Source organism: Falco cherrug, chromosome 1 (assembly GCF_023634085.1).
Source record: "Falco cherrug isolate bFalChe1 chromosome 1, bFalChe1.pri, whole genome shotgun sequence".
Classification (NCBI taxonomy): domain Eukaryota; kingdom Metazoa; phylum Chordata; class Aves; order Falconiformes; family Falconidae; genus Falco; species Falco cherrug.
In genome coordinates, this window is record NC_073697.1 from 50,436,660 (window position 1) to 50,458,618 (window position 21,959).

At 40.8% G+C, this 21,959-nt stretch overlaps 1 protein-coding gene across 6 annotated transcripts in view; it reads left to right on the plus strand.

Moving 5' to 3' along the window:
* Positions 1-16,652, plus strand: part of AFAP1 (actin filament associated protein 1) — a 121,540-nt gene extending 104,888 nt beyond the window's left edge. For 3 of the 6 annotated variants that reach the window (XM_055718174.1, XM_055718162.1, XM_005433141.3), the window contains exons 12-18: positions 217-334; positions 1,815-2,069; positions 3,966-4,080; positions 5,600-5,764; positions 6,370-6,560; positions 8,084-8,245; positions 13,015-16,652. In XM_055718174.1, the coding sequence (XP_055574149.1) occupies positions 217-334; positions 1,815-2,069; positions 3,966-4,080; positions 5,600-5,764; positions 6,370-6,560; positions 8,084-8,245; positions 13,015-13,041 (1,033 nt within the window). In that variant the 3' untranslated portion in view covers positions 13,042-16,652. The remainder of the gene's footprint in view (positions 1-216; positions 335-1,814; positions 2,070-3,965; positions 4,081-5,599; positions 5,765-6,369; positions 6,561-8,083; positions 8,246-13,014) is intronic. The other 3 variants (XM_055718195.1, XM_055718182.1, XM_005433142.3) reach the window with 1 other exon arrangement.
* Positions 16,653-21,959: the final 5,307 nt, after the last annotated feature.

Consider the following 21,959-nt stretch of genomic DNA (forward strand, 5'->3'; position numbering starts at 1 on the left):
ATCCCCACTGTAAGAACTGAGTGCAGGAACATATGTTGTAATATTGGCTGCTAGCAGCAACATATGAATAGCAAAAGAAGGAAAACTGTCCCATAGAAAGCGAGAAGATATGTGCTTCCAGGCTACATAACCAGATGCAGGGAACATACCACTGAATCGTCATTGAGACTTAGGTTCAAGCACTGTTTTTTATTATCTTTATTTTGCTTTATTCAGTTTCATGAACAGGCGAGTTATATCTACAAATCCGTATCGGGGAAGCACTGCCAATGGCTACGCCTGTCCGAGTGGAATGGCACTTCATTATGATGATGTTCCCTGCATAAATGGATCGGTAAGAATTGAATTTGCACAGAGCAAATGGTTTGCATGTGTTAAATGCGTGGACATCTGAAAATTGTATTATCTAAAAAGCCCCACTGGGCAGTTTCCAAATGAACTCCTATTTTTTTTTTTTTGACTGGGGGCTGCAAACTTCTCTCACACCTACAGAGTACTAGGGGTGTGGGACATATTGTTTACATTAACCTGCATGTGAGCCAATGTGCATTTAGAAAGCAGTTGCCTGTTGATGATTTGTTGCCAAGTCCTTGAATATAATACTCACTTGAGGGGGTATTTTTTAGATCACATTGGACCTGGCAAAATTAAAGACTTGGTTACACCAGCACTTTTTGGTGTCCGTTGGAAAGTAAACAACACCCAAACACTTCTCAGTCCCTGGGGCTGCATTCCCCATGACAGAGGGTACTGTTTATCCCAAAGGAGAACCACAGTGGTTGCTTCCATCTTCATAAATTGCAGAGCTGATTGTAGGCAGATGTGTAATAGGGTTTAACAATTAGTGGCTGTTAACCCATAGTAATACATGATCCTCGGGAAGATTTACAGGGGAGCTGCAGCCTGTGTCAGCTTTTAAAGTGGGCTGCTTCATAAAGGCCCCCACTAAAGCTGAGCTCAAGAGAAATTCAGAGTTTTGAAGTGTGAAGTAGACTGCAAGTTCAGTCTTCCATCATGTCTTAGTAATGTCAGAAAGATAGTAGAAAGCCCCTCTTGGGAACAACAGGCGACCACATGTGTGGTGAGTAGTCTGTGTGTATAGTTCTTGGATGCACTTATGCCTTTGTATAAGCAGTGTACTGCCACAACCAGGATGGATTAAGGAAGGATATTTGGCAACCAGGTTGGTTTCTTTTAAGATTAATTGAATGAATCACTGGAGTATTGTTGTTGAGCTTTCCATTTTTCTGAAAAGAAAGAAAAAAAAAAAAGGAATGGCCTGTAGCTATTTTAGCTAGTTAGCTCAGAATAATTCTCCAGCAAATAAAATGTAATGCTAGCATACCAACAGCTGGTATTCACTGGAAAGATATATAGCCTGGAGAAAGAAAGAAAATAAAACCTCTTGGCTTCTGCTAATTGTTAGGCCATATTACTTTTAACAACTCATGAACCAGATGTAATCCCACAGATTCATCTGTGTAGCCTGTGAGTATCCCCCGTTAACACAGTCTGCTTGTGCCCCCTCGGTGCTCGAGCTAACAACTGAAGCTGCAGGCTGTGGAACAACAAGGGCGGTGGGGTAGTACTGGTTTGCTCATGCTGCGGAAGATGCCCGGGACTGAGGCTATGAGCCATGTAGCGCAATGCTTTTCCACGCTGTGTCCTCCCCCACTTTCTAAATAGTTTGACTCAAGTGTAAGCAGCAAGCATGTGCTCTTGCTACGGTCAAAAGAAGTACTAGTGTTTTAATTTCAGTTGGGAGGTTCTGCATGGTCTGTCGTTTACTAACTGCCAAAGTGTATGTGTTGCAGTGGGAACCAGAAGATGGCTTTCCTTCTCGTAGCAGGAACATTGGAGAAGAAATGCTTTATGATAATGCAGGCCTGTACGATAACTTGCCGTCTCCAAAAATCTTTGCGCGCTATCCGCCAGCTGACAGAAAACCCAATAGGTTATCTACTGACAAACTCTCCTCTAACCATTACAAATACCCTGTCTCATCCAGTCTGTCTTCTGCTCAGTCTGTCACTAATACCTCTACGGTGGGGAGGGGATCTGGCTCGCAGGTACTGTACTGTTTAATACTTTACAAAGCTTTTTATTTTGTGGCTGTTCTGTTTATCTGATTATTATCCTAAGGGCCATGGCCTGTTCAGTCTCTTAGAGTTAGTACTGAAGTGCTTGGAGTTTAGTCAGGAGCCCCTGCAAATGCAACAGGTTTGCTAAGTTGTAAATCCTGATGTGGAAGTATTGATACCTGGGAAGGGCTTTCCCCACAAGTTCTTGATGATTTACAGATTGTGGATAATAACAAAAAAAATAGACCTTCCAAACTTAACCTGAATGTGTATCTAGCTGCCTTCTGTCTCCTTAGGCAGTGAGTTGTTTTAAAAACTTTAAAAAACCCAACAAAATACAACAAAGTGAAATATGACCTGGCTGTGACAGCAAATTTGCCTCTCTAGAAATTTACGAACCTGTATGTTGTGTATACTATGGTTATATATACCTTGTGACTATACAAATATATCATTATATATATATATATATATATGTACACTAAAGGATATTCTATATTGTAGATAGTGTGTATACACCATATTTAAATTACTGCCTGGTGTTTGCTTACACTGAAAACCACCTAAGCCTATGTCTGTGCTGCTTTCTGAGAACGGCCTCGGGCTTTTGGACCTCAACTGAAATGGGAAGCAGGCAAAATCCTGTGTGCTCAGCCTCAGCAGCGGGGTCAGACCCCAGCAGGGGGGCAGAGCAAGGTGGCTCACAGCCACACCAGGAGCCTTCTCCGAAGCCTGGAGCCAGTCTCTGAAAGCTGGTTGTTGGCATAAGCCTGTGAATGTATCACAAAGATGAGTGGTTTTCAATCTGATCTGGAATGGAACAGTTAGGTGTTTCCCTCGTATATAAGGTATTATTTGTATATATGTATATATGTATGTAAATTTGTACGTATTGCGTGTTAGCTCACATAACGCTTACAGAAACTTCCTATTGGAATATTGGCATTCAGTGAAGCTGCAGAATAGGAGGTGGACCTGAGCAATAAACTGCCCTGATGACTGCAGAAGCAGGCTTCTCGGTGTACTCCCAGTTCAGCCCTCAGAAGCGTTCGGAAGCAGCTGAGCAGAGCGTGGCACGTGTACGCCCCGTGCTCAGCTCAGGCACCCGCCATGGGCACGCTGCGGCTGGGCAGGGCAGCGTTGCTCTTCCCAGGGTTCGGCTCGTTGCAGGGAGCCCCCTAAATGGAAACCCCTTGGACATGAAATGTGCTGTTTCTGGTAATCGTGTGAGCCTGTCTGGCCATTATGAGAGGGGTTTTTAAGTAAGAAAAGCTTTTAATTATTAGCTTCTTTTAAATTAATTATTAGAGATTGTATTTAGAGGAAATAATACGTTGAGTCCTAACATTTAAAAATATGTGATAATTATATTGTAAAAAAAAATAAAATCTAGGCACCACAAGAATTGCAAGGTCTTACAGTAAATAAGAAAGTGTTGAATTTTTGTGTGGCAGACCCTGTTGGTTTTTTCTTATGAAATTAACTCTGACAAACATGTGTTTCACGAATATTTACTGTATAAAATTACTCATAGGTGCAACTTTTCTGCCTCACAATGGCTTGCTTAATGCAGTAAATGCCAGAGTTTTAAATAACTTGGAGACGGTGATGCCACCAGAGATGGTCCATACTCTAGGTATAGCATACATAACAAGGTTCATCCCCTTGTTACCCTGTGATTGCCAGCATGGCTGCTGCTGAGTAGGCAGCTCTCGGAGGTGACATCCTTGGAGGCAGCACTGTCTCCAGCTCGGATCGATGCGCTATATAAAGGCTCTCCGAGCAGATGGCTTTTTGTCAGGCTTTGCCCTTGATGAAAGGGTGACTATAGTGCCAGTGGTGCAGGAATAGCTGAAGCCCATTTGCACTTTTGTTTTCAAACAGTTCAAAGGCAAGAAGCCTCCTGCGACTGCTAATGGCATCAGTGGAAAAGGGAGAGCTTTAAATAGCCAGCCGAAGAAATCGGAATCAGTGTCATGTGTGAAGCGCACCACGTCCAGTAAGTATCTCTCCTTACTGCTGCCTCGCTGTGAGTGGAGTCATGAGGATACCCAAAATAGCTGCTGTCATAGCAGACAAGGTGAAGAACCACTGTGGTTCTTCTGTGGCTGAGAGGCTGAGCAGGAGAGGCCCACCAAGGCTTTAAATAGGAGATGTGGTGTGCGCTGGTGACTCGGTACTCCAGCTGTGCCACAAGGTAAAAGGCTATCATATGGAGAACAATAAATGTGAAATGTGGACCCATGCCTGCAAAGTCACGAGGGCAGCAGGAAAAGAAAAGGGTAACAATTCTTCATTTGGGGCAGAGAGTAATTCTGTAGTCCTGTTAGAAGAGGAAGATGAGGAGCTGGGAAAGACAGGAGAGCATTATGTTACTCAAAAGTGGACTTACTCTTGTCACTAATGAAAAAGGCATGATAAAATAATGAAGACAACCACACAGCTCAAAAGCTTCCTCAGAGAGAGGAGATTTCAGCTGGTGAGTGGCACATTCAGAAAGAAGATCTGTGCAGGTGGATTGCCTCTAGGAAATCCGGAGCAGGGATTACTTTGTGTAAAGAAGAACAGGCAAAAAATAGCTATAATTGTGGTTTTTAAATATGGAGTCAAAAGCACAGCTTCTTCTAGAGAAGGAGCTAATGTGGGGTTTTTAACACCATGGTGAATTTTTAAGAAGTCATGGATTTAATGGCAACAAGAGAAATTTGGGTTAGACTTAGGAAAAAAGTATGTGTCTTTCTAACCCAGGTCAGTTAGTACTGGAATAGATAGTTGTGGGAGTAAGGGCATCTTGGTTACTAAAGGCTGAGTAAAACTGGTTTGTCAACTGTTTGTCAGGAATGATTCAGTATCCTTGAGTTTGCCTTCAGATTTGCAGACAAGACAAAGTGATCTGTTGGCGGAACTATTTTCTTTGAGTCTGCAACTGGAGCACAGGTATAGAGCGGGCTGTGATATAAATTAGACCACAGGTACATGTGAACCATGAAATTGAAGCATTTATATGGGAAATTATAAAAAGAAAAAGAAAGCTCTTGAGTATCAAAAAAACGCCAATCAACAACTTTGTATTCTCTTATGTCAGGTGAGAAAAGACATGTGCTTTAAGCACTTGAAGTAGGAATGGAAACCAGGCCAAAAGGCAAACTGGTATTTTTTCCTCTGACCCTTTCCAATTAAAAATCAAAGGTTCAGAGCTAAAGAGGAGCCTCGTTTCCTTCCTCTGAACTATACTGAAAGGCAAGGCCATTTTTCAAAACCAATGTACTATAAGGTAACTGGTATTTCTCATTTTCCCCGTATGAATGTAGAGAACAAACTGCCTACCCCGTATAATTTCTGCAGCTGTGCTGCAGAACTCAGCAGGAATCATGGAGCTTGAGAAAAAGCCAGTGTGAAAGGGATTGCAAACGGATTTCTCAAACTGCGACATGCTTCGTGTGATGTTCAGTCTCAGGGAATAGTTTAGAGTTTTACTATTAATTTTAACACAAATAACTACAACCCAATACATACAGATGCGGAACAGTACAAATATGGCAAGAATCGTGTAGAGGCAGATGCAAAGAGATTACAGAGCAAAGAGGAAGAGCTGCTGAAGAGGAAGGAAGCACTCCGGAATAGGCTGGCCCAGCTTCGAAAAGAAAGAAAAGATCTGCGTGCTGCCATTGAAGTCAATGCTGGTATGAGGTGCTTTTTTGTGCTGGATTCTGCCCTGGGTAGGCTTAGTTATCCTGATAGCTTTGTAATCTGTGCTGAAGACATGCCACTACATGGGTTTTGGTTTTGATGTTAAACAGTACTCTGTAATGCCTGTATTTTCTTTCTGTATAGATATAAAATACAAATATATATTTATTTATATTTATATATATATGTAATAGATTTTATATATATGTGCGTGTGTATGTATACACACACCTTTGAAATGACACTGATGGGGACTTCAGACAAGCAGAATACGGGAATAATTTTGTTGTGACTGGTTTTCATGACATGGAAAAATAACAAAACAAGTACTGATATGAAACTAGACTAGAAACGTTGGGGAGGCACCTGAAAGAAAATATTTTATTTCTGTTGCTAAACTTTTTACATGAAAAAAGCTTTTTCCAAAGTACTTTTTTGTGATGTCACTGATTTTTGGAGACTTTTGGAGACTTTGGATCCTTACGTTTTTAAGAGAAAATATTTTCTGTGTCAATTTAAACTTCTTATTGAAAGTTTAATTTTATTTTACTAATCTTATTATATTGTTTTTATTAATCCACATTGCTGTGGATGACAGGCAGGAAAACCCAAGTGATTCTTGAAGACAAGTTAAAGAAGTTGGAAGAGGAGTGTAAGCAGAAGGAGGCTGAGCGTGTAAACCTGGAGCTAGAACTGACCGAGGTGAAGGAGAGCCTTAAGAAAGCCTTGGCTGGTGGCATCACACTGGGCTTGGCTATTGAGCCGAAGTCGGGAACATCAAGCCCACAGGTAGGCAAATCCCAGCACTGTTGGCTGGGAGTGCTCTGTGTTCTCAGGGCCAGTAAAATGAGTGGGAACTGGGAGTTTTCAAAAGGTTTATTAAGCCCAGAAAATTAGAGCAGAACTAAATGCCTTTCTGTGTTAATTTTATTCTTCACCTGCATCTGGTGTACTTTCTGCAGTCACAGGGAGCAAGTAGATGTGGGAGTAAGACCTGGGCAGGCTGGAGAGCTGGGCAGAGAGGAACCTCATGGAGTTCAGCAAAGGCCAGTGTAGGGTCCTGCACCTGGGGAGGGACAACCCCGTGCACCAGCACAGGCTGGGGCTGACCTGCTGGAAGGCAGCTGAGGAGAAGGACCCAGGAGACCTGGTGGGCAGTGAGTTGCCCATGGGCCAGCAGTGTGCCCTGGTGGCCAGGAAGGCCAGTGGCATCCTGGGGTGCATTAAGAGAAGCGTGGCCAGCAGGTCAAGGGAGCTGATCCTCCCCCTCTGCTCTGCCCTGGTGAGGCCACATCTGAAATGTTGTCTCCAGTTCTGGGCTCCCCAGTTCAAAAGAGACAGGGAGCTAATGGAGGAGAGGGTCCAGCAGAGGGCTGCAAAGATGGTGAGGGGACTGGAGTATCTCCTTGATGAGGAGAGGCTGAGGAGCTGGGGCTGTTTAGCCTGGAGGAGAGAAGACTGAGAGGGGATCTTGTCAATGTCTACAAATGTCTTAAGGGCAAGTGTCAGGATAATGGGGCCAGGCTCTTTTCAATGGTGCCCAGCGACTGGACAGGGGGCAACGGGCACAAACTGCAGTGCAAGAAGTTCCGTCTGAATATGAGGAAGAACTTCTTTACTTTGGGGGTGACAGAGCACTGGAACAGGCTGCCCAGAGAGGCTGTGGAGTCTCCTTCTCTGGAGACATTCAAAACCTGCCTGGATGCCATCCTGTGCAAGCTGCTGTAGGAGAACCTGCTTTAGCAGGGGGTTGGACTAGATGATCTCCAGAGGTCCCTTCCAACCCTGACCATTCTGTGATCACAGGCAGTATGTGTTAGAATAATGTGCAAAAGCTGACACCTCATTGTCCCCAGTGGTTTTAGAAGTACATGAACTGAGACATTGCTCCATCCCGGGGAGGTTTAAATGCACCAAGTCATCACGTAGTGGTGGAGACCTGCTTGTGCTGGTCCCCCATCAGTCACTGTCACCCTTTGCAAGGGCTGCGTCTCACATATTCACGATGGAGCATGACAGTCCTGGCTTATGCTATAGCTCTGTGTCAGAAGCAGCCCTCAGAAGGATCAGAGAGGGATGTGTCAGTTCCTCCGGGTGACCCAATATTGTTTAATCACATCAAGTGAACTCTAATTTTCATCACAGATGCATGTTATTTTGCTAACTTTTGTTCTAACCTTGTTTTCATTTATCCATCGTTATGGGTGTGATTTCTTTAAACAAAAAATCCTGCAGTTCTAAATCTAGATAGAACATATTGCCTGTGGGACTATTTGGAGGAAACTCAATGTAGGCTTTTCACTCTTCATTAGTCTCCGATTTTCAAGCACCGAACTTTGGAAAACTCTCCAATCTCCAGTTGTGATACCAGTGATACGGAATGCTCAATACCTGTGAACAGTGCAGCAGCTCTGAAGCGACCTCCCTCGTCAAATAATTCTCCGTGTCGAGGCCATGTCCTTCGAAAAGCAAAGGTGAGTCTTATGTCTAGATTTTTTTTTCTGTCCTTTTTCTTACTTTCTTAAAAAAAATCTTACTTGCTCGTGGAGAGACAGAGACAGAAAAAGAGATCGAGAAGGATTGGTTCCTGCTGCTTCTGTGGGTGAAATTTAGTCTTAAGAAGAATATATCTAAATTATTTGTATTACTACATAAATACTGCTGATTTGGGGGAAGCTTTGGCAGAAGACTTGGTAAATAGTTTGGGAGACAGATTGGACTCTACTCACTCATTCTATGTTCTTCTCTGTTCCTTTATAGATTTAATTTGCTAGATAAGTGGTCTGTGGTGTAGACAGTCCATCTAAAATTCATAAAGTTACACTAATCTGTGTAGCAGAGAAGTGGTTAAAGGATCACTAGACTAAGTGTTCTGAAGCAACTTTGGGTCTGATCTTTGTCAGCTGGTGCAAAACCAGAATAGTTGTGCATTATAATAACTGACAATGCGTTGGGCAAATACCTACTCTCAATGCACAACTTGCTTCAAAAAAACTGAATTAATTTAATTTAGTCTCACAAGTACCAGGCTGAAGTTTGAGTCCTCTTCTATTGTTACAAGTTTCTCATTTTTGTGCTTTAGTTTAAATGGGATTTGCATTAACATTCCTCTGGGCTACATCTGCTACCAACGTAAGCATGTGTGGGCAGCGTGTATCCAAGGGTGATAGTAATATCTTTGGCCCAAGCTTTTGTTGATTTAGTAGTTCACTGCTAATGGTAATTATAGACAATAATAATCATAGACATTTGTCTTTCATGCATTCCATTCCTTTTTTCAAAACAATGAATTATAGAGATTTTTTTAAGTAACTTTGATTACATGTCTTCGTTGATCATATACATTTACAGTGGCTGAGTATGAGCCTGGCACCTAAATGTAGCAGACACTGAAAAATCATAATCTCAACAAATTATTTGCTTTTCTGTCACATCCTAATCTCTGTGTTTCCCCCCCTTTAACCTCTGCACATTACCCAGGCCATGAATCTCTTCTTCTGCTATACCTTATATAAGAGCTTTCTCACCCTTCTTCTACAACCATTTCCTCCAGCCTTTCCAACTGCTTTTGCCGCTAGTTACCCCGATCCATTTAAATTAAACTCAGTGTAATAGGTTTTGGTTCTATTTAAGTTTGAAGTTTGCTGCTTGTGTTTCAAACCTGACAAAGGACTTGTGCTCTAAAGCTTATCTGTGTATTCCAATTATACCTTTATTTGTCTCATAAAGATGCCATCTCCAATGATACACTTTGGTTTAGATTCACACGTTAGCACAGTGTTACTCATGGATTGTGGCCTAGCAGAGCACAGTCCTTACAGAAGGGAGTGTGGTTTTGTGCTGCATGCTGGACAGGCACAGCAAAGCCAGCCATTTAATCTTTACAGCTGGAGAAACCAGGGGACTATAAAAACCTAGACATTTTTGGTGTGAAGAGTACCTTCCAGCTGTAGTACGTTTTGTATGCTCGGCATGTACCACGCAGGACAAACCCTGCTGTGCCACTTGGTATCACTGTGCTTTGGATGGCACAATAGGTTAGTTAAGCTCTTCTGAAGAGGAATCTGGGCTATAAGATTAGCCTAATCAAAAAGGTTACAGAGCTACTAAGTGTATGAATTCCCATCCTGGGAAAAACAACTCAAAGTATCCAATTCAGCTTTAACAGCTTTTTCCTAAAACCTCATGCACTAAATATTAAGAGTGAAATTTTGCTGAATTAGATAGTGCAACCCAGGCTGTACTCAGCCCATTTGCAAGGAGCTGCAGCCAAAGGCTGCCATCAGGTATGCATCTGCAGCACACACCGCTTTCAGGGGGAGTTAACTGTGCATGTGTGAGGGTGGAATTTGGCTCTCCGCTCTTTTGGCCTTTTGCAGTCATGAGTGAGCCCAGGCCTTATAGATGTGGCTAAGGAAAGGGCGTCACACGTGAGTATCCCACAGCAGAACTTACTTGGCTCTCCCTGTGTGGATGTCAGTGCAATGTGTGGGAGTGAAACAGATTGCACGTCTGTTCTTGCACTTGCTTCTTTGGCAGCTGGCCAATCTCCCAATGTCATGAGGGAGTTGTATAAACATTCACAACGTCAGATTTTTTTTATTCCCCCAGTATGTATCTGAATGCACTGAATGCCTCCCTTCTTGCTCTTTCCTTGCACAAAGGATGCCGAGTATGTCACCAGGCGGCCCTGTGTTTGCAGCCACCCTGATGGCACTGTCGTGCTAATGGTCCCGCAGCAGCGTGTCGCTCCCCGCCAGGGCAGCAGCTGCGGTGCGATGGGTGCCCTGTGCAGCCGCGATGCCAGCACCCTGGGGCACCGGCAGGGCAGGCAGGGCACCCCAGACAGCAGGTTTAGAAGCTGCTCCACCAAAATCTCTCTCCTCTCTGATGCACTGATGTAAGACGGAACTAGAGAGAGAAGCGAGAGGTTTAGTGTTAAATCTAAGAACTAGCAGCAGTTTGAGGATTGACTGTTCAGAACATACACTATACATATACAGATACATGCATACATATATTTGGATTTTTTTAACTTGTTGGTTTTTAACATGTGCTTTTAATTTTTTTAGAAAGTAATAACGCATATATTTTAAGAAGTCAGAAGACATTTTAATTGCAATTTTGTTAATGTCTACTTGGCTGGAAATGGAGACTGTTAAAACGTGGAAAACAATATTCTGCATTAACGTTCCTAGAGAAGTAAAATGGCCCAAATATCCTTGGTGTACAAAACCCCCGATTATTTAAACATTTCACATTTCAAATTAATTTCTAAAACTAAATTTTTATGTGTAGCAAGGAAACTTCAGTGATTATTTCTGATTTGTTTTCAAAACTGGTGGACTGGTGAACGTCAGTAGCTTACATTTTGCTTATGTTCAGGAACTGGAGAAGAAAAGGAGCTCTCCCAGTTTCTCAGCTCCCAGTCAGGCTGTTAATATTGACTTAAACATTCTTTTATTAGTGTGAACCTGCTGGAGAAATGGAAGCAAAGAAGTTCCTGCTGCACCTGCAAAAGAAGCTACTTCTTTCAAGGCTTATTTTAACAGTTTAAAAAAATCTCCTTCCAGCTGCTTAGCCAAGGACTTCCTTTAAGAGCTTTGGTAGCATATACATAGGGAATATATATTTAATAGCCTTTATTAAGTAATCTAGTTTTTACCAATACTGTGTTTAGTTTAGATTTACCATAATTTCAAGTATAAAACTGAATATTTTAAAGATACTGTATTTTGATAAAAGCACCATTTAAATGAGGACCTACCCAAGATTAAAAAAAAAAAGTCTACCTTTTTAAAATATAAGATTTTTTTTTCTTATATTGCTAAAGCAGCCACCAATCGTGACCTTTACTGTTGCTCTCCAGTGGTTGAAGAGGTGTCGTGCTCATGCTGCATTAGCCAAACTAATGCTGTTACTGCTTTCAGCAGCAGAAACAGATATTAACATGCATAAGTAATAGTTTTCAATCATAGCTCTTAAATGTTGTGGAATGAGTGTTAAATTCAGGAATTCAGGTTGGGAGCCAAGTCAGCAGGCTGCCGACAGAGTATCTCTGCAGAGTAGCTAGGTGGGAGAGGAATCCATTAGGCCCCCGGTGCCTGGCTGGGAACAGCTGGGTCGTTGCTCCATGGGGATTACTCAGCGAGAGGCCACCTCCTTCCTATCTTCATTAGTTCCCGATATCTGTAAGGCTGCGGGGTGGGGAGCAGGTACAGTGTGGGCATCCTAAACTGAGCCCATCTCTCTTCAGCTCTGTGGCTCCTGTGTACTGTTAGGAAGCACTGTAGGTATCGCCCAGTAGCCACAAGTTTGATTTAACTGGGTGTTCAGCTGTAGCAATCTCACGATTTTCACTTATGTGGCAGAAGACATGGCAAAACTTTGCTCTGAGACATATGGATGAAAGCATTATAGATTACGTGCTTTGCTGTGGACGGTAAGTGTCATTGCCCTCAGCTAACAGGTGAGGAAACCGAGGCACAGAAAGGCAAAGTGATTTCTTTAACTCGCCAATAGCTCACCTTGGGTTATGTATCCTGGAAACAAACGCAATGTAAACTAACTTTTTTTTACGTTGCCTGTAAGTCTGCCTCAGTAAGCTGCCCTTTGTAGCCACAGGAACGTGTCTGCCGTAAGTTTTATAATAAAAATAAATAATAGTAATTAATATACATAATATATTAGCTATATATAAAAATTTTAATAAGAATTAATAGGTCATTACTTATAAATAATAAATTTATTGTTTAGAGATAATAACTGATGAGTATGAATGAGAGATAAAAAATTAATATTGTAAGAATAAATAATAGTTAAGCAATCACACGTCGTCAGCTATGAGAGGCAGCGAGTGCTTCCTGCTGTCTCACCTGTGTGCTACATCAGCCGCTCCATCCTCCAGCTCCAGCTGAGTGCTTTGCACCAACTGTGGTGTGCAAATTTGCTCCATTAATCCCCTTTGCAGAAAACAAACATGGCGCATTTGCACTGCACCAGAAAAAAAGTTGCCGTGTGTAGTTGTGGAGGGGTGGGGGCTGTGCACAGACGCTATCAGGGCATACTTGTCAGCTTCCCCTAACCGATCTGTGGGCAGGAGGCTGGATCCAGGGAAGTTAATGGAAAAATGTTACTGACCTCAGCTGGCTTTGGCTTAGCACATCTGATGACATTAGTGAAATACCCTGATTTCTCTTAACATTTTTCCGTATTACTTTTTTTTTTTCCCCCTCCTTTCCAGGAATGGGAAATGAAGAATGGAACATAAATACAGCAAAACCACTCACTTTCCATAAAGGCCTTACCTATTATGGACCAAGACGCAGGCTGCAAAAGACTCATCTGAAAGGTCGTATCAAGCGATACAACATAAGAGGTTTTATAATTCTGTTAAGTTAATGATAGCTTGGCACTAATTTGCCTGTATTCCCTCTACTGTATTGCTGTGTAGCTATGTGTGCCCCTTTTTAGTAGCTGTAACTCTTAATTTCCAACATCACTGGTAAAGAACATGAAAACCAAAACCCCAAAATGAACCATAGTAAACAAAAAGGAGCATAAAGTCGCAGTTGAAAGTTTACTTCGCTGGAATGGTACAGACCAGCAACGTTAATTACATCGCATCAGATGGCCTGAACGCCACCGAAGACTGGTGTGAAATCGTGAAAAAACATGAAATACATGAAGACCAGTGTGAAATCGTAACTCCTTCAGGTCAAAACTGACTTCCAAGGTCTGCCACAGAGGTGGCTGAGCAAAGCCTTGCTTGCTAGCCCTCGCTTTGCCGTTAGCTGTTATGTGGCAAAAGACAACTGCAGAGCTGTAATCACAGCAGCGAGGCAGCTTGCTTGGCCGGGGCAGCGGGAGCTCTCAGTGCCACTGCCCTGCAGGTTGGTGCAAGGCCCTGGGATGTAGCGACTCAGCTGTGAAGCATTTTTTTGGATACTTTTTAGACAGATGCTTTTGTCATTGGGAGGTAAAAAGCTGCCGTACTTTGAAAAAAATGTGTTTTAGTACATTCTCTGTGTTACTGTCCTGAAGCACCAGTCATTTTCAAAGGCCATCTTGTCGGACTATGACTTGTTCCTCGTTTTTCTAAAAGGCAAACAGGTATTTTTAGATACTGCTTCTTTTCTATACTTTTTGAAAAAGAAAGCATAAATGAAATTCAGCTGTAACAGATGATGGCAACTCAGAGCAGCATATGCAGTCAGTCTTGTTTTGTTTTTTATATCTTATTGTTAAACTTGAGTTATAGAACACTGCTGTACTTAGTTTCCTTTGTCTTTTCAGACCTCAGCTTTTATTTTTGAGGAAGATGGACTGAAAAGATGATAATTTCAAGATTCTTTTATAAACAATTGTACAAAAATTGGGGATTTTCTCAGACAGGAGTCCATTCTGTTTTACTAGGAAACAGCGTCTTGCATTTTAGTCTGTAAAATTATAGAAATCTGTTGGTTTTTGTCTCCATCCATGTCACTCCTGAGAACCTACATGCAGTAAATTGCCAACTGGAGTCCTTCAAAATCTCAAGATTGGCTTTTAAAAATCAGGAGGAGGTGTGTGTGTGTGTGGGGAAACATTTAATGAGTTGGGTTCTTTCAGGTTTTCTCTCTATGTTTTTTTAAGCCTTTGGAGAGTCTTCAATCACATTCTCCGTATTTTTTTTTTCCTTCTCGACTGTGAGGACTAGAAAATTACTTTAATTAAAAACATTAAACTACTATTCATATTTTGAGATAATCACAGATGTTAGGGCTGGAGTCTTGATAATTACTTAAGACATGCAATTAAACACACAGGAGCTGGCAAGACATTAGTTATCAAGGATCACATCCCTTTATGGCCCAGCCTAGAGTTTGTCTCTTACCTTTAGGAATAGGTGCGTGTCGCTCCTGAAGGGTACGCTGGGATCCCCAGCTGAGCTGGATGCCAGAGGACTTCCCGCAGGAGCATGTGGGATTTGAAGGCACAGAGCTATCGGTCAGAAAGACTTGACAGCTGCTAGGACACAGGGCTGTGTCCTGTTCCCAAGGCAGTTAGTGCCAGGGATCCCATCAACCTTAGCAGAGTAGGAATGGGGCCCAACATGAGAAAAGGCTCTTTTCTTCTTGGGACTGGGCTTTGTACAAAGTGTCGCAGGAATGCAGATACAGTAGGGAAGCAAGCGTCAGTGTGCTTTTCACTGAAAACAGGATCTTTCTATATTATTTTTAGGTCATCTGCTTACTTACTAACTCTATAAGTGGAGGGCACGTTCTATGCTGTATGACTATGGACTAAACAGTATCAAGTTCCCATAAATATTAGCAGAAACAAATTTGAAGCAAAAGTAAGTTCATTTAGGCTTTTTATTTCAAATTAAGTTATTTATTTGTATATTTCAATGAATATTTAATTTATATCTGTACATATTTATGATGCAAATTAGGTTTCTAGTCAACGTTTGCAATGAAGTAACAGTTGCCATTAAGAAGTGGTCCCGCATCAAGTAATGCAGAGTAGTCAAAAGCCAAATCACTTGTCTTGTTTACCCAATATTGGCATTGTATCTTCCACCCTCTATATCCCATGGGGGAAAAAAAAAAAAAATCCTTGGCAAAGACAGGTTTTAATCCATGCCTGAGATGGAAGTGTGCAAATTTCTGTCCAAGCAAACAGAAACCGCATGGTACTGGGGCTGTGCACACAACCCAAGCCCTAGTGCCGCAGCCTTCTGCTTTGCCAAAGATGCTGGTTGCCCTCGGCACCTATAGCATCTACTGCAGCAGGGGCTGCTGGCAAAACTAAGCATCTTTTGCCCTTTCTCCAGCAAAGCCTCCATAAAGCCACCCCCCCCCCCAACCCAGCTCGTACTGTAATTTTATGTCTGTAATGTGTAAGTGCATCGGTAACATCACAATTTGCATCAGTGACATGTCTATTCTATATAATCACCAAGGTTTTGAAAAGAGAAAAACAAAAAAGCCTTGGTAAATAACCTCTCTATAGACCACATTTGGTGCTGTGAAATGAACTCTGTTTTCTTGAATAGTACTATTGCTGCACAATTTTTATAAAAAGCAACAGAGCTTGTATTTTCACCATTTTTTCGGTTTCAGGATCACCAACCAAAGTCAGCAATAGAGCAGCATGACTTTTGATTTAAAGGAAAACTCTTGTATTTTAAACTATTTCTATGTCTTTTACGAAAACGTTACACTTGTGCTTCCTGAACAAATTCCTGTTACTGTACCAGGTGCTTTTTTTTGTAAAATTGTTTTTGTATGGGTGATGCTTTAAAAAAAAAAACACATAACTTTTGGGGATCAAAGGTGTTTTTGTTTGTTGTTTTTTTATGAGATAATTGTGGCAATTTGATTTTTCAAATGTTGAATACTTAAATTAGTATAAATTTTTTTTGTTAAAGACACTTTCAACTTAATTGGCCCAGGCTATGTGTTGTAAGATAATGTTCTCATATTAAGAATGTAATTATTTCCTTATTGTATTTTTTAAAAAACAAAATCATATTTAAAAAAATCTCTGTGAAAAAAAGCATGAAAGAAACATGAAAAAAGTTTTTGTTTTATTTTTGTTATTGGATATGTTGGCAGTGCCCATTATAATTGACTGTAAATATAGTCTTTCTACTGTATTTCTCAATATATTTAAGTTTTTTGACACACATTCATGGGAACTTCTGTTATAAACGACAACAAAAAAAGTCCAAAATAGACCCACCTTCAAATGTGTGTCTTAGTAGCTTCAACTAACTTTATGCCTTTCTAGTTTATTCTTCAGAAAGTCTTGCAGAGTGTGAAAAAAGACTGGCACCTAGCAGGTGCGACAAATCCAAGACCATTATTAATAAAGTTACCTGTCAAAAAAAAAAAAGAAATATTTGAGTTGTTGTTTCTTGGTATTTGTCAGTATAATAAGTAGGTGACACCTTAGCAATAGTCACCCTCAACCAAGTACCATTTTCCTCTGCCAGTCAGTTGAAAAATGCTTGAACAAGTTATAATATGCATTGGTTTGGTATCATTTCTGCCCCTGTTTAACTGAGCGATGACCTTCTGCAACTTGAATGCAGTTCATCCAAGGGCTTGCCTAGCAACGGAAAATAGGAATTTGATGTATTTAGAGCTCATAGCAGAAGTTACTGCTTATCTAGTGTTACTGTAACAGTTTGCTTAGATGTTGAACCTATTCATAAATAATGTAAAATGTAAAACATTAAAAATTACCCCTAAGAAATTAATGTGGCTCAAAATCAAACAGATAATTAGCAGGTTGCTTTATGATGAATATAGCAATTCCTTATAGATGACAGATGGGACTGAAAAGTGATAAACCATAATTACTCCTTGTTGCTTTACTTAGATTTAGCTCTTGCTCCCATTACACTAAAAATATTACCAAATATACCATGCTTAAGCAGAAAATACATTCTATTTTACCAAACTCAAGGAAGCAGTATTATAAAGTAGTCTAATTGGTTTCCTTTCTGTATTCACAGCCTCCTTGACCTCAGGAGAAAAAGGTGGTCAGCATTTGTAAAGTATGTGGTGTTAACTAATAAAAATTGTCTCTCGAGTAGACGCAGCTTTTTCAAATCTGAATCAAAGCTTATTGCCTTTTGTCAATTAAAAAAACACCTCACTGCCTTTTGTCAATTAAAAAGCCTTCAAAAGCAAAGGAAATTATTAGCATTTCTCTAGAGAAAGAAAGAATGTCTGTAGAAAAGATACATACATAGGATAAATTGTATAAAAATATATGTATGTTATATATAAATATATATTTTTAAATAGTTGTAGTATGTAATATGTACTATTATTACAGCATAATAGTATAGATGCAAAAAAGAGAAAATTAATACCTTCAGTTACTCAGGCTCATGGCCTAAAAAAAGCCTTAAAAAGGATCTTAGTGTTTCTCTGTAAGCTGTATTTAATATTTGGTCAACCCCTTGCATGCCAAAGGCATTCAATATGAAAGGCCCCACCAACACCTAACTTACTCCATTGTGGTTTATTCCTGCAGGTGGGCACCCACATTGTAAGCATTGCAGTGGTTTAATGTTAAGTTATGTTTTTAACTTCCTTTTAAATTGGTGCATAATTTGAGCACCATCAGACCCCCTCATTACAGCATTTAAGCACACAGCTTTATAAAGAAGGGCTCCTGGCCAGAGACTGAAGGATGGCAAATGTGACACCATTTTTTCAAAGGAAGATGGAAAAAAAAAGTCTGAAAATACAGAGTTCTACAGCTGTTCTGGGCAGACTGACAGGTGGTATAATGATGGGAAGAGTCAGTGAACAGCCTGAGGAATCACTGTACTGGGGCAGAGTCAGCGCAGGTTTATACTGGGGTGTCATCGCACATGAAGTGCTGAGGGGTCTGCAAAGCTGTTGGTGAGCATCCAGGAAAAGAACATACTCTGCTTGGATTTCTTCAACACACTTTTTGACAAGGTCCATCACTAAAGAGGTTTAAGTAGCTACTGGAGAAAAGGAAAATACCCAATAGGACAAATGACTGGTTGATAGACAAACAGAAAAATAGGGCATGAATTCTCTATTTCCAGTTGCCTTGGCAGTCAGCCTTGGGATCCCACAGGGCTGGGATAGGAGCCTTGAGCAGGTCAAAATATTCAGAAAGACTTGGGGGGGGGAGAGGATGACAAATTTAATTTTATATATATAAATTTATATATATTCAGGGTAGTAACACTAAAAGCCAGCTACAAGGATTTGCAGAAATACTTTTCACAACTTCACCAGTGATTAAAATGTCAAAAAAAAATCAGTGTACAGAAAGAGCTGCTTGTGGTAAAGAAAAGAAAAAAACCCACAACCCTCCCCCCCAGACCCCCAATCTAGACACTTCTGAGTGCTGAAACAGCACTACACTCAAGATGATCATGGAATTTTAATAGTTAGATGCATGTACTGCATAGTAATTAAGAAAAAACCCAAATCAAAAAAACAAAAACACAACAAAAAAAAAAAAACCCTTGGCAAATATCCTGTAGTCTAAAATGCAGCAAATGGCTCTAGACCATCTGACTTGCACAACTTGCACAAACAAGTGGTTTAAAATAAAGAAGACCACCACCCACCTAGCATCTCTGATATCACCATCATCTGTTTTAGGACCCATAGAACATTATCCAAAGTCTGAGCTCTGACTCATAAATAGATAAACTCATATGGATGATGGTACAAGGGCAAGAAAGCAATCCAAAAGCACGACAGCCTCTCCATAGAAGGAAAAAATATTATTGATAATATAATGAACTTCAAGGGGAAAACAAAAATAAGGTCTTTTCAGTGTGAAATAAAAATCTTGAGCAGGGAAGGGAATATGTAAAAAAGTTACAAAAATCAGCAGCAGAATGGTGAATGAAGTAGTCCCGGTCACTAACAGTACAGACGCTGAGGGCAGCAAAATTAATGGGGTAGAATTAATGCTCAAACCTACAACACAGGTACTTTCACTCACTGCCCAATTCAGCTAGAAAAACCTGTTGCCACAGAATTCTACAGACACCTAAAAGCTTATACCAGTCCATAATCAATAAACAACATTCATGGCAAAAAATTACTACTCAAGGCTACCAAACACACAGCTGTCAGCTCCGAAGCAGATGGGTCCAGGTCCAGGGTGGATGGAGGCAGGAAGCAACACTGCGTAAGTGTCCTTGTGTGCTTCCTCCTCTTCCCCGGCCATATTGCTATTGATAAATGAAGCAGGGCTCTTTCATAGAAGACTATTTATCTTTTCCCACCAGCAGTTACAAAAGCATTCCCTCCTATAAAACAATGTATCATCTTCTTTTCCATTTGATTTTCAAAGCAAGCGTATGCTATAAGATCAAGACAACGCAATATCATTCCCTCACAATATATATTAGATGACAGCTGAAACAATTAAATGACACCAAGGATATTCCTCTTCAATTATCTCTCCTGATGACAAGGAAATAGTTTTCCTATTAGATTTTGTAGAATCCTAGCTCAGTAGAATTACAGCTACATGGTCCTGAGTTGAACTCAAGTGAGAAGCTTCACTCCTTGTTTCATTATAAATTGTTAAATAGACTGACAATTCCTTTCACCGAATTGTTCCTTTTGTAAATTACTTTACAAAAATTACTACTTTTGTAAACTGCTTTCTTAGCATGTGCTGCTGCTTCTGACTTTTTTTTTTTAAGGTCAGCATTTGGTGTGATTGCTGTAATGGTGAGAACGGATCCTTTTATCATGTTAAAAATACACTGAACAGCATTTATAGCATTTTGCTTCAGCTTTTGAAAACCATGCGGGTCAGAGTACAGTAACATTTTCATCACAGCAGCTGGATTCATATAAAAGCAAAACATCTTTCAAGGCATAAATCACAAAAAGAAAAAATGGAAATCAGTCTCTTAATGGAAAACAGGAAAAACATTGGCTGGTGTTTATGACTCAGAAGTTTTATTATAGAGACATAATTTATGATGATGTTGAAACCAGTTAGGCTTCAAAATAGCATAGCAATTAATACGGCTTTGATGAGGACAGCAAAGGAAACAGAAGTGAAGCAATTATCTTATTCTTTTTTCCATGGAAATTGGTTTCTGAAGTAAAGTAGCCCTTCAGGTTAAGTATTAGCAAGTTTCATTTGGTGTCTCATTTATGGGAATGGCATGTCCACGTCTGCACTTACTCCTGCCCTTCCATTTCAGGCCCTTTCCTTGGAGATAACTATTGGAATATCATTAAAAATTAGAGACTTTAGTGGTTCTCTTCATTTTGCTTTTATTTATGTCAGAGCACTAAATTTGGAAAATGAAATGCAGTCACTTGAGATTCAACAGGCTGCTTTTTTAGTGATAAATTGCGATTTAAAGATTCAGCTAGCCACAATGTAGGATGAGAGAACCTAAAATGACAACCACCAGAATGTCTTCTAGCTGACTTACACAAGCAGGGAAAGTCTCAATTTCACTTCTGAACCCAGCCTCACATTTAGCATGATATGCCACAGGGTATGTTCATACAGCCCATACCACGGGCTTCCTCTGGCTGCTGTCTTTCAGCAGGGACTATGAGAAAGCGCAGAACTAAGGCAGACTGAGAAAATTAAATTAAAACTTCTATTTTTGAGAATTTTCCTTATGATTGCCCATCTTCTCATCCTCAAAGTATACCCACTCCATGAATAAACAATCCATTCATTAGTCCATTACAATTTCACTGTAGTCTATAAAATATCTATGGATAAATAAAAAAATGGCAGATAATAGTTTATGTTGCTGCTTTTTCCCAGTGTGAGGTTTAGTAAGACTTCACATTGCACATCCATAACCACAGTGCTTAGCAACAAACATCTCTGCTCTCTCTGCTCTTACCTGTTGTGGGGGATAGGCAGTGAAAAGAGCCGTCCCAGTGTTGTTTTTCCAGTGTCAGGCTTTCCCTGGGAAGACCAAGCTGCTGTACCAGGCTGCACAGCAGCAACCACTTGTCAGCAAACCGTAAACTGTTTTCCAGCCCACGACCTGAATTAAGCCAGTAGCAGCTCACCACTCAGAATTCTGAAGCAGGGAAGAATGTCCAAATTGCAGGGATGCATGGCATGTTCTGACTTTAGCAATTCACTCACCTTTGCGTTTGGAGAGCTGGGGCCTGATCCTTGCATACCGCTAGCTTGAGGACAAGTCTTAATTTGCAGACCCATCAATTTTGCAAGGAGGATGCAGCTTCTACACAGCACAGGCAATGCTTCAGGAAAAGAGTGGGATGAAGGAAAAACAATGCAGTAAAAAAAAAGGAAAGAATAAAGAAAAAAAGAAAAGAGAGCAAGTAGTGTGTGAAGGCAATGAAATGGGAGATTGGAATAAAGACATGGCAGAAGAAAGCGCAGAAGAACACACCTAGCTTTGTTCTGTTTATAGCTCTCTGTTCCCGGGAGATCAAGGTTGAAACCTACTGAATTCTGTGATTCTTCGGGTAGACAGAAAGATTCAGCCTTTGGTTCAGTGAAGTTCTGGAAGCTGCAGTTGCACGGCTTCGGTCTCACCACAGAGTGTCACCCTCCGCCAGTTAAACCGTGGCAGCGCTGCATGGAGCGGAGTTGGGCTGCGGCGAGGAGGACGAGTGGGGTGAGTAGCTAAAGGGGAGGAGGATGAAGCTTTGCTGCAGCCACTGAGGT